General features: G+C 42.2%; 1 protein-coding gene and 1 long non-coding RNA gene across 9 annotated transcripts in view; both read right to left on the bottom strand.

Moving 5' to 3' along the window:
• Positions 1–4,827: 4,827 nt before the first annotated feature.
• LOC310854793 lies at positions 4,828–8,823 on the bottom strand. Its single transcript, XR_014568929.1, has 2 exons — positions 6,733–8,823; positions 4,828–6,699 (listed from the first exon to the last, which is right to left on the bottom strand). It is a non-coding gene; the product is annotated as an uncharacterized lncRNA (long non-coding RNA).
• Positions 8,824–8,842: 19 nt separating this feature from the next.
• myo5aa (myosin VAa) overlaps positions 8,843–13,128 on the bottom strand; it is a 116,475-nt gene continuing 112,189 nt past the window's right edge. For all 8 annotated transcript variants that reach the window (XM_083759476.1, XM_083759475.1, XM_083759471.1 and 5 more), the window contains 4 exons: positions 11,421–11,703; positions 11,099–11,273; positions 10,199–10,279; positions 8,843–9,287 (listed from right to left, as the gene is read on the bottom strand). In XM_083759476.1, coding sequence (XP_083615602.1) covers positions 9,135–9,287; positions 10,199–10,279; positions 11,099–11,273; positions 11,421–11,703 — 692 coding nt within the window. In that variant the 3' untranslated portion in view covers positions 8,843–9,134. The remainder of the gene's footprint in view (positions 9,288–10,198; positions 10,280–11,098; positions 11,274–11,420; positions 11,704–13,128) is intronic.

A 13,128-nucleotide genomic window follows, 5' to 3' on the forward strand; every position in this document is an offset into this window, starting at 1 on the left:
TACTCTACGACACGCTCACAAGGCGTCGCGAGCGACCGCGACGCAGGCGTTGTGAGCTTGTATAGTTCGGTTCGGTTATTTTCGGTCGTATACGGGGTGGGCAGCGGGCTAGTACGGAGTCTTGCTCCGTTGGCTGATGATTGGCTTTGCCAAATTGCCAATAGAAAAGTCGCTCTAACTTTAATGCAATGATATATCTAATATTAGCCTACTGTAGGCTATTATTATTATTAACGCCCTATGGTCATGCCTCGTGACATCACTTGATGTCATCAATAGTAAGATCCCTATGTCAATCAATATTGGCCAGCAACTCTACATCTCACCTGTTCTGGCATTCCATAATTATGTTGATAATTCCCCATCCATCCTTCCTCTTCGATGTCTCCCTTTTGACTGATAATTAACTGTCCATTTAAATGAAACTCTAGATGGGCCAAAGCCCCAGAGTTCTCAACTCAAACCCTGTACATTCAAGACACGCTCCATATATGGCCAATCACAAACATGCCTTTGGTGCAGGGATGTCAAACTCAAATACATAGTGGGCCAAAATAAAAATAATCAAGTCGAGGGCCGGACTTGTTCAATATTTATTTAAAACTTATTGAAATGATTGCAGTTGCACATATTGGACCTAACAGGTCAGGACATAGTATTTTAATTGGAGGTATGAAACAAAAACATTGGAATTTTAACATCATCAAATTGAAGCTGATAAGTTAAATGGCTTCTCTCTCCTGATTGTATGAAATTGTTCAGTTCAGTTCAGTTCAGACTTTATTGTCACAACACATTACAAGTAACATGGGTGAAATTTGGTTGTGCAGACACTTATTGCAATTACGGGGATAGAGACAACAATCAGAGTTTACACCAGCTGCAGCCATATTTCGGCGCTGCTATATACTTCTCAGAGCATCATCAGTAGCTGAGAGAAGAAATTGGCACCTGAAAATGTATGGGGGAGAGATGTACTGAACTATCAGAATATAAAGCTTTAAAACCTTTTGTTTTAACCAAAAATATAACTTAGGCTATACAACATTTAATGATATAACTAAAATGTGAGGTTTTATAGGGGGTTAAGTAATCAATCACACAATCATGCTACAGGTTCTCAAATTGTTAACAACTATCACAGTATAGCCTACCCCCATAAAGAAGATGTGTGTTTCTGTGAACAGCCAAAGTATAAAACAGGGTTAAAGTGATTAAACTGATTGATACCATTAGGTTATATCAGTAGTTCTCAAAGAATATTTATTAAAAAAGAAAAGCTAAATGTAAAAAGCAAGCGTGACAAAGAATTGTAATTTTGATCAACGTTTGCCAAAAGCATGGAATTGTAGACAAAATATTCTTTAGTTTTGGGTCTGAGAGGCTAAATCTCATCAAATGGTGGTCCGTGGCTAAAATGCAGAATTTATACTATGGGCCTTGAAATTAAAAGGGTTGAAAATCCCTGCTATATATTACTCATTTAGCTGGGAACCCTTTTGGAACCCTCCCGGATCCCACTTTGAAGAACAAGATAAAAGCTGTTGGCAAAGGCCTACAGAACACAGAGGATAGACAGGCCTCTGGCATGTCTCTCACTCCACTGTGTCTGCGTGTTAGCTGTGAGGCTAATGCATGTGTTTGTGTATGTACCGTACGTGCGTGTGTGTGTGTGTGTGTGTGTGTGTGTGTGTGTGTGTGTGAGCAGGTGCGTGTGTGCGTGCGTGCCGTTTGTTGGGTAGGATTCAAGATAACAGCCGTGATACAGTACTACCATTGTGTGTGTGTAAATGGTAAATGGTAAATGGTGCATTTATATAGCGCCTTTATCCAAGGCGCTTTACAGAGATTGTGCATTACATTCACCCATTCACACACCGATGGCAGCGGAAACCATGCAAGGCACCAACTAGCACATCGGGAGCAATTAGGGGTTCAGTGTCTTGCTCAAGGACACTTCGACAGTAACTCTGGGGGAGCCCGGGTTCGAACTGGCAACCTTACGGTTACCATCCAGGCACTCTACCCCTGAGCCACCGGCGCCACCCCCCCCTGTGTGTGTGTGTGCGTGCATATGAGAGACAGACAGAGAGAGAGACAGAAGAGAGAGAGAGAGCTGGGAGAAGAAGTTGAGGAGAGAAGCCTGACAAAGCATATATGTCTTGAGGGTATTCCCCCCCCCCCCCCCCCCCCCTCAAATCATTATACTTACTGACACACCTGGAAATAAGCTATATGTTTCCCGCTGTCAATCCACACATTATTCAGCAGACAAATTAGTTATAAACGCCAGGCTTTGAATATAGTCTCACGTAGCGTATAGCGGCCAGATGATCAGAGATCTCTGTGACGGCCTGACTACCGGAGATCAGATCACAATGTGAATGTGAAAATCACAGCTGTATTATTTGTGTTCCTTATGTGCATGGTATGCATGGCGAGATTTCTTAACAGACTAATTAAGAATCTATCATGTAAGACCTCTAGCCTGGCTGAACACACAGGTTCCCAAGCAGAAATCCAACAATTATCCTTAACCCTATAGGCCTGACCTCGAAATAAATAAATAAATCTTCTAAATCCTCCAGTTTTCTGAAATAAATATTTTCACGATTTTTCAAAAATAGCAGATCTACAAGCTTGTAGATCTGCTATTTTTCAATAGCTAAATTATAACAATGTTTAAAACACCAAAAGGGGTTAATGGTGATAGCGATCCCAATGGTGGCCATAAGAGTTCAAGATAGTTCAAACAAATAAAATAAAAAAAGATTATTTACACAGTGGTTTTGTTAAAGGTCCATACCTTATCCACACAGAAGGCGCAGTAGGTGGCGGCTTCACCCTGGATGTAGATACTCATCAAGGGGCAGTTCTTTTCGCAGCTGTCGCAGGGGCCAAAAGTAATGGCCACGAATGTCTGGTCACACATGATTGCAGCCGGTCACTCACCCAACACACCTGTAGGAGGACACACACATATAGTCAATTCCTTATAGTGTTCATTTAACTCTGAGAGTGTGTACAAATGGCTAAGTAAATGCAAGAGTGCATTTTTAAGATGTGGGTGTTGAGAAAAAGCCAAACACCCAATAATTTATTTCCACCAACATAAAATGTATTGGAGGGCATTTCTAGACAGACCACTTCAATAATTCACTAATGGCACAATGTCTGTCTGCTTGCTCTAGTTTTTTTTTTCCATTGATGCAAGAATAGCAGCTTCTATTTCAGCATGCTAACTTTCCAGGATCAAAAGTTTGTAGTTTCTATATTAGCTTGGAATCCCCATCAATGACAGTCATGGTAGGCAGGTTTCTGAACTGTTCACAGCCCACCAATGAGACCAAGTATGAAAATAAGGTTGAAAATGTTTGTGGGTGGGCATTCATGCACCCATACACAATTACACATACATTTTGTACATAAAACACATCACATAGCCTATACATGCACACTACAGGCCAACAAATTGGAGGCATTCTTTATGTCTGTGTGGGCATTTACTGTACTATGCACACCCATACAAGACTGTACAGTACATACACGTACCTGGACACAAACAACAATTATCAGTGTTGTGTGTGTGTGTGTGTGTGCACGCGCACTAACTTCATGTGTCAGGCTGTAGGCTATAGGGGTTAAGTCGGGGGGTGGCGGTAAGCTACTGTAATTCAAGCTCTAGCTGAACTAGTTTACCAGAACTATTTACCGGAACTATTCTGGGAAACATATACTACACTAGCCCTCAGAGGGACATGTTGGACTATCTTCAAAAACCTTACGTGAGAAATAATTTTGAAAGGTTTTTAATAGTAGCCTAGTAGCCTATCTTTTAGAACCACAGGCAGGTGTGTTTTAATTACAGTACAACTATATTATGCCTTAAATTCACCTTGAGACTAATTCTGCAAATAGCCAACATAGAAACTATCATTTGATAAGGGCTATGGGGTTATCATAAAAATAATAAATAATGCATTGCAGGTTCTATTAGCATATTTGTCTTTGACTTATGATCTGAAACAATCTTTTTCCCTCCAATTGAGAACATTCACATAACATGATACAACACTCCTGCCTAAAAGTATTATATTATCTAAGACGCTTAAGGCCATAACTTGAAAGCGTCACAAATTGTCATAAAAAAAAATATTGGGGCAAATAAATAAATAAATCAAACATCGACTTAAGAGATGACTCAGTATTGTTCACTATTAATGGTGTTTTGTGCTAATGCTATTACATATTCTGGATATAATTCAGAATTAGAATTTCAAATCTTGAACTCCGGTCATCGACCATGACAATACAGTATCTCAGGCATATATATAATAACAAATGATATCTTACCTCAAAAGAATAATGTATTTCCCCCTGTGCAGCACAGTATGTATATTTTGCCGAAGAGGACCAAGGTGATTTCTACGGTGAGGAGGAACAGGAAGAGGATTGGAGAGGAACACTAAGCTTCTTACTGAAGCATTTAAGATGCGAGAGTGACACTGCTTTGGAATTACTGTCACCAGGCAGACTTACCTTTAACATTAGCTGCAGTTCTATAGTAATGTTGCCTACTTAAAAAGCAATCAATATTACTCAATTACCAGCTTAAAATGGTAAATTGATTGATTGCTATGGTGACTTTGGATTGTCTGTATACAAAATAAAAATCAATAAAGTATGAAATGGGACTAATCAAATATTAATATCAAATTAATTTCACTCCACATTAAATTAGCCATACATGACAATAAAGAGATGAAGCGATTGATTAATTTAATAAAAAAAAAGAAAAAAAAAAGATTCTCAGTAGATAGCTTGGGACAGTGCTGAAATTCTTTTATTTTACTTTTACAGATTTGACAAGTCAATTTTATTCCAAGTTTTTTTTTCTTTTAAATGGTGAACACATTCACTATAAGCACAGCTACCAGGAACTACAAACAGTCCAGTGTTGTCAAATGTACAGATGGGGTCAAGAAGAAACCACAGTACCAGCTTCAGCGTGTTCAGACCGGTATCACATGAGAATTAGTATAGCTTGACCACTTCTAACACCAAGTTGATGCTTGTGTTGATACGAATAATGATACCTCATAGTGCTTCCTACATTATATCATACAACCCGATTCTCTCAAACGTAGAGAGATCAGTGAGGACGAGGGTCATTTTTAGAAAGACCAGTGGGGAGAGGGGAGGGGATGGGGGGGTTGAGACACCCCAGCTCCACTAAACGACACAAACTGATGAATGAATGAATACGTTCCTCTCTCTGAAACGAAGCCAGCCGTTCAATAAGGAGTAAATGAGCCCCAGGACAGCAGCATGACAGAGTTTTGTGTCAAGTACTGTACGTATTATACCCAAGAGCCCGTCTTTATGAATTGTAGCTTGAAGCAAGTTAATGTAGTAGAAGCAATCTGGGGGAGTGCCCATTCGATAAAATAAGGACATGTCTTGAGAGATTAATGTGCTTTGGGCGAGCAGGGGCTTAAAACTAGACAAAAAAAAATCAACATTCACTCTTTTCAAGTGTCCTGAGAGGCAAATGTCACCCCCTCATCCAAGGAATGTGATAAGAGGAAGTGTATATAATCAACCAGAACTCTGCAAATGGTGACAGGACTTATACCATACAGTAAAAGCACCGAGTTCAAAAGCATCTGAGCGTAAAATTTGTATTTATGTTTTAGACTATAGGCTATACATGGATATGCATTGGTATTTGACTTCCTCTGCTATATTTAAAAGTGCATTAAAATAGCTAAACAGTGTAACCCATCACTGACATTGGAGGACAAAGGGACACCTTAACAAAGGACGCACACAAACTATTTAAACCTATTTTACAGTGGTTCCAACTCAAGTACTGCACAGAAAAACAGAAAAGATAAATTATATTTAAGTGATATTTGCTTAAGTCATTCAGATGGTTCAGATAAGGCTCAAAATCATATTTTGCATGATGAACAGTTTTATTTAACATTCGTGTTTTTAAAAGTCCTTCAGTATTGCCCTTTCCCCATGGGTTTGTCCTATAGATATGTACTCTTCACAAAAGGACTTTGTCCTTAAACCACCCCATTATCCATACAATGTAAAAATGTAACAAAAAGGCAATTTCACAACAATACTATGTGGTCCCAATTAGAACAACATGAACAATAAAGTCATTTTAGCTGACCACAAGAAATAATACAAAAATCTGATATTAAACAAAGACTCCAACAGATCTAATGATACATTTATGATACCATTTTGTTTTGTAACTTTGTCTCTGTCTGAAAGACTAGCGATGACATTTAAAGTGGGATTTCACTTTGGTCAGACAGTTTTGCTTCCACACAGAGAAGCACATAATGCAGTGTGTGCATGTTTGTGTATGTGTTCATTCATGTTTTGTATTGTGTGTGGATGAGACACAGAGAGAAATTCAAGAAGGTCGGCCTCAACCATTATCTTCCCTGGGTGATGATCTCTTTAGCTCTTAATAATAAAAACACAATATTATAGACAAACTCACAGAGGCTTGCCTGGGTGCGGCCATTACTGAGGTGTACCATTAGGCGCAGCAGCACTGATTAGCTACACCTGGCCTACGGAGCACCTGCTCCATGGATTACCCCTCAGTAATGGCCACGCCCAGGGCACCCCTCTGTGAATTATTCTATATAACCACTGTGATGAATGCAGGTCCTCCAACGCAGCAAATGTTGAGCATAGCTGAACATTCTATGAGAGAGATGTGTCATAAAACCAAACTTTAAGAGGGTAAGGTTTGTGGGCAAATTTAAATAAGGTTCATATAAAGGGTCAGAGAGGCAAACATGGTTCATAGTGAATAATACTAATATGGCACAGCAGGGGACAAAGTAAACATAATAAGCAGCAGCAAAAAGGAAAGAAAACTAAATACTGAAATAAATAACAAGTTGATATCATAATAGGATGTTCAGAGCTCTTACGCAGACCTGGGAGAGACTATAGACTTATCTACTTCTCTATACAAAGAAGACGGCACTGGGATAATCCAGTGCTCTTCTGTGCAAACCCCCCCCCCCCCCCCTCTTGAGATACAGCAGTAAGCCAAGAGCAATGTCTGTGTATGTGTGTGTGTGCATGTACGTTTATGTGACCTGATCAGATTTGGGTCAAAACAGCATTTACAAATAATAATGCATTGTTTTAAATGCACAGGAATGGGAGGCAGGTTGGGTTTGCTTTGTAGCACCAAAGAGGGGCAGGACGTTTATAACACAACCCACCCCTACAAAATAGTATCAATGTAACTGACATTTAGAACCAATAACTTCCTTAATCCTCCTCAAATCAGGGTTAATCTAATAATTCAGAAGGGTTTTTAAATATATAGACACAAATACATTATTATCAACTAAATCAATTAGAATCATTAACCACTTAAGCCCTATTTCATACCTAATTTATTGTAATCGGGGTATGTTTCTTCTTCTTTTTTTTTTTTTAAGTTAGTCAATGATTTTGTAACCAATTTTTTCACCCGGTGCAAATAGTAACCGAGGCAACAATTTGAAATAATCGTGATATAGATTTGACATCGTATTGCCCAGCCCTACCTCAGAACGACCACTAATTAATAATAATAACCACACTAATGGAAAAATAAATAAAATTGAAAATAAACTGTGCTACAACGAGTGCCCCGCTTCATCCGTCATCTGTTATACAAAAGCTACACGAGGACGAGAGCTCTAAAAACTAACATCACAATTATACATGAGCCGAGGAAGAAAATAAACTATACTACCACCGATGGATAAGCCCTCAGATTTGACTATGTCAACAGCAGGCTTCTCATCATGGGTCACGACGCAGCCTTTCATTTTTGTCCTATAACTTCAAAGATGAGCGGGGTGTGATCAGTCTTCCTTAAATGTCCTCACAAGTCTTCTGCGAAGAGGAAGCCGATCTCAAACTTGGCATAGGTGTGTTTGGAGAGCGCGGGTGGAGGTTTAGCGTAATAAATAAAACACCCTGGAGTGATATATATAGATATATAGGATCAAATGTATGTATATTTATTTATTTATATATATATGTATAAGCAGTATGGTACAGACAACCTCTGGCTCTGTCTTGGCTTGACTTGTGTTCAGAGTGTGGTGGGGTGGGGAACAGAACCGGGTCAGATCCTACAAGCCTGTAGATCTGCTATTTTTGGAATTTGAATCGTGAAAAGTAATAGTTTTGGGACATAATAAGGTCTCCACCATCATACATGTCATTATGATATAGCACTGCTCAGGAGGTGGTACTAAAAATAGCAGATTTACAAGTTCACAACGCATATTGTGAGCTTATAGATCAGCTAGTTTCACTTTTTTCTTTTTGTCTTTCTGTGACTTATCTCCCACTTCAGGGGTGGTTCTGATTATAATAGAAACAAACGAAAGGTTTTGGTAGCCAAAAGGAAGAGCTGACATGGCATCATGAAGTAGTGAACTGGTATATCGTACAAGACGTCCGTCTCCCCCACCCCCCCCCCCCCCCCCATCGAGACCACTGGTGTTCGTACATCGACACGTTCCCCGTGTGGAACAAGCAGACTAACTGAGATGAACGACTATTTAGCAGTGCGTAAAACCTGGAAAGCGGAGCTATAAGGAGTGGGGTGGGGTGTGACCCGGGCCTCCGTGTAGTAGTGTGTCTCGGAGTTGGGTGGACTATAGGGTGGGATGGACGGGGTTTTATCTACAGAGAGGCATCGGGGAGCGAGCTGATCTAATCTTGTGGAATCTCTCAGACAGTGGTTCCAAACCTTTCTTTCCCCCCCCCCCCCCCCCCCCCACACACACACATATGAGCCTCTAAGTCGTTTTTAAAACTTTTATTATTATGTACGTATTTATTAGTTTTCATGTTATTTGTATGGCTCCAAACAGACAAGACAATGCCTTTCGGCACGGCTCAACCCAGTTCAAATATGATTATTTGGGGGGGGGTCGCACTCGCAGCCTGGAAAGGTTAAGAACCACCGCTCTAAGAGGTTTAGTAGTGTTTCTAAAAGCTAATGTAGTGATTGTGTTTGTGTATGTGTGTGTAACTGTGTGTGTGTGTGTGTGTGTACAGTATCTCCTGGTGTGCGTGGTGCTTTAGACACGGGTGAGGAAGCCCAGGTTGAGGGAGCTGGGCAGCTGGATGGTCTCCAGGGCCAGGGAGGACGGGTTGAAGGGGAAGGTCACCGGGTAGATCATCTTGTGATCCATCAGCAGCTGCGGCGTCTCGCAACGATCCCGCAAGCGAGTCTATAACGGGGGAAAGAAAGAGAGAGTGGAGAGAGAGGGAGGAGACAGATGGAAGGACGGATGTCGGTTTAGTTTTAGTTTTTTAGTTCAGTTTGTCAGGATCCAGATTCACCCGTGTTGTATCGGCAAGCTTCACATCGTGATTTGTGAAAACACTACTGGTACTAATAGTACAGAAATAGACTGAACGGATACGATTATAGGACGGAGGAGGAGATCAGCCGGAGAATCGGAGCGGCATTGCAGTCGCTGTACCGCACTGTTGTGACGAAAAGAGAGTTGAGCCAGAAAGCAAAGCTCTCTGTCTACCGAGCTACTCTCTGTTCCTACTCTCACCTATGGTCATGAAGTGTGGGTCATGACCGAAAGAATAAGGTTGCCGAAATGAGTTTTCTTCGACAGGTGGCTGGCATCTCCCTTAGACATAGGGTGATAAGTTCAGTCACGCAAGAGAGACTTTCCGCCTGGAAAGGAGCCAGCTTAGGTGGTTCAGGCATCTGGTTAGGATGTCTCTTGGGCGTCTCCCTAGGGAGGTCCTCGAGGCACTTCCCACTGGGAGGTGGCCTTGGAACGTCTCGGGATCCCCCAGGAGGAAGTCACTAATGTTGCTCTGGAGAGGGAACTCTGGAGCTCTCTGGTGGAGCTCCAGAGCTATTGCCATAACTTGTTCTCACAACAAGTTATGGCAATTTGTGGCGAATGCTTGCCTGTTATGACATGCATAGAATTGGGACACTAGGGTTCATGTCAACTAAAATTAATTAAGTAGTGTTAATAGGAAATGGGTAATTATTCATCATGGCCTTTTCAAATCGCCGCCGGACCAGTTCTCAAAGAGCATTTCATCAAGTCACACATACAGTAGAGAGAGACCTGTGCCTCACAGCTGAGAATAATTGCGGAGACAGTACCTGTATTGTTCGTATGAAAGCCACAGACACTCTCTCTTCAAACTCATTGACCGGAGTGTATAGGTTCAGGACCCTCACAATCTGGAAGACAACACAATACAAGTTAACAAAGTGAGCGATGAAAACTCTGAGCAATACGATGAAATAAGATCAAATACATGAATGTCATTTCAGCCGAAAGATTCCTACGTGGTTACCATGTATAACAATTCATAATTTGACATAAATGTATATTCCCTGCTTCAGGGGACCGTTGACGACACAGGAGTACATGTTGGTATCGCTTTACACACATGGCTGTGATAGGCTGGGTTAGGTTGTGATGGTCCTTCCTCCATGTGGATTTGTTCCTCCCCGCCTACAGTGTGCAGACTTACAGTACCTTGATTTGGATTTGACCTGGAGGTTGCTTTTTACGGACTCGTGGCTACGAGTGTGCGGACCTTTTTTCTTATTTTTACTTGCTTTGTACGGACTACCTTCTTATGTGGACCTACCGATGTGTTGCTACCATTTGCACCTCATGTCTAACTAACCTCATTTACGTACTGTACATACACCTTATTTATGCTACATACGTACGTGTATGAAATTACACATCTTTGATTAGTTTCTCTTTTGATCCGCTTCTTCCCTTCCTCTCCTTTGTGCCACCCCCCCAGAAAATCACTTACTTCTTTACATCTGAACAACCTACTGTATGAGACGACAGTAAAGGGCCTATTCATACTACGTTTTAGGCGATACGGTGACCACGAAAAACACAACATGACGTCACGCCGCGGTGACAAGCGACTCACCACTCGCCTGATCCCATCTCTCTGTTTTTAGTAAACGGTGGTCATCTCATCACCTAAAACTGGATTATGAATAGGCCTTAAAGTTGACCATGACTCCTACCTGAGCGGTGGTGAGGGCGTGGCACATGGTGCAGATGGCCAGGGCGTCCTCGTCCGTCTTCTTCTTGACCTGCAGCAGCTGAGCGGCCTGGATGAGAGGCTCCAGGGTCTCCTTGGCCCCACACACCATCAGACTCTTGTCTCTGAGCCACTCCTCCAGCTGGCTCACATTGTACCTGCACACCAAATCAAATGGTAAATGATGCATTTTATATAGCGCCTTTATCTAAAAGGTGCTTTACATAGATGATGCATTACAGGTAGTCGACGAACATTTTTCGTCTTAGTTTTAGTCGACAAAAACAACACTGTGCACTGTGTACCTGATCTGCATGCCCTTGCTCCAGGAGCACATGTCCTTGCGCAGCAGCAGGTTGTTGAGGGTGCAGGCGCCGATGATGTAGAACTGCTGCTTGACCACCTGCTTGATGAGCTCGGGGTCGGTGCCGTGCTGGCACATGATGGAGTGGAAGGCGCTCAGCTGCCGCAGGATGCTGTCCAGCGTGTACGTGCCGTCGTCGGCGACGCTCGACGTCCGCTTGCGCAGGCCGGTCGGCTTGACCCCCGACACGCCCTGGATGGTCTCGTGCTCCAGCATGCCCGACACTTTATTGAGAGAGAGAGGGGGGTAATCAATCAAATCATCAAATAAATAAATGGGGTGGGAGGGTGGGGTGGGGGAAACCCCCTTTTCTTTTTTTTTTTAAACTTGATCACAAAAAATAAATAAATAAATGTAATATTGTCTCTGAGTGACTGGGCGTTGATAAGAGGTTCCCTCTTATCAACGTATTTGATAAGAGGTTCCCTCTTATCAACGTATTTGAACTTTTAACCCATTTAGGCCTGACGTCGGAGAGAAAAGAAATCACACCTGTGTGAACTGAGTGGTCTCTCTCTCTCTCTCTCTGGCAGAATATTGGTACTGGTACTCATAGTCATACTGGTGCTCATAGTCACATAGGTGAACACGGACATTGCTGTTCCTTGGAGTGGTTGCACCACTCAAAAAAAAAAGTCTTCTGAAAGAATATATGTTCAAAGATTTGTGCCGCATTTTCACGATTTTCCAAAAATAGTAGACCTATACAAGCTCGTAGCGCGCCACCGAGTGGCGCGCTACGAGCTTGGAGGTCTGCTATTTTTGGAAAATCGCTATGAGCTTGTAGATCTGCTATTTTTCAATAGTTAAAACACCAAAAGGGGTTCCCGACCGTACAGAATGGGTTCTTGTCGCCATCTACAGTATACAGCAACATTCAGCCTCAGTCCTAAATGGGCGAATGTACTTTCGTAAATTTTCGTAAACTTTTGTAAATTAATTTGATCATACTACAGCGTCACACAAAGTGTGGGAGTCTGTCCCCGTTACAATGCGCTAGACGCCCTGGGAGACGGATGCGAGCGCCACAACTACCATCAGCTCCCAGTGCTTCTCGCACGACTTGCCGCACACCCAAGCCCTGCTACTACTCATACGCGGAGTTGGCGGTGCCCGGGATCGAACCCATGACCTTGACGTCCAAAGGAGAGAGCTCTATACCGACTGAGCTACCCAGACCTTAGAGTATATATGAATAGAGACGGCATCGGAGTTCTCCTCCCATCCACTTGCATTAAGTTGCTCAAAAGCGCATGAGGCGATTTCACTCCTCCTTCCGGGTAAGAACAGAGTGCATTCTGGGATGGATTGGGCCAAATCGTGAACGCGCTGTGCTGACATCATATATGGACCACAATGGAAACAAGCACTCAGGGCTTTTTGTGTTATCCTTTTAGCATTATTGTATAACTGTACCTCCATACCTTTTGAAAACTCTTAATGAAGCAATCAAACAATCAATCAAACTGAGCCCTCGTCACGTCTTGGCCACGGTGCGGTAGTGCCGACTGCACCGGTGATTTTTATGCCACTACGCAGACAGACACGGGACATGCTAGGGCATTAAGCAACTAGTCGACTAGTTTACTAGTCGACTAGTAAATCCACTAGTCGACCTTGTTGGTACTAGTTGACTAGTTGATAAGATA

The sequence above is a fragment of the Protomyctophum parallelum genome (genome assembly GCF_964188405.1).
Source record: "Protomyctophum parallelum genome assembly, chromosome: 2".
In the NCBI taxonomy this organism is placed as follows: domain Eukaryota; kingdom Metazoa; phylum Chordata; class Actinopteri; order Myctophiformes; family Myctophidae; genus Protomyctophum; species Protomyctophum parallelum.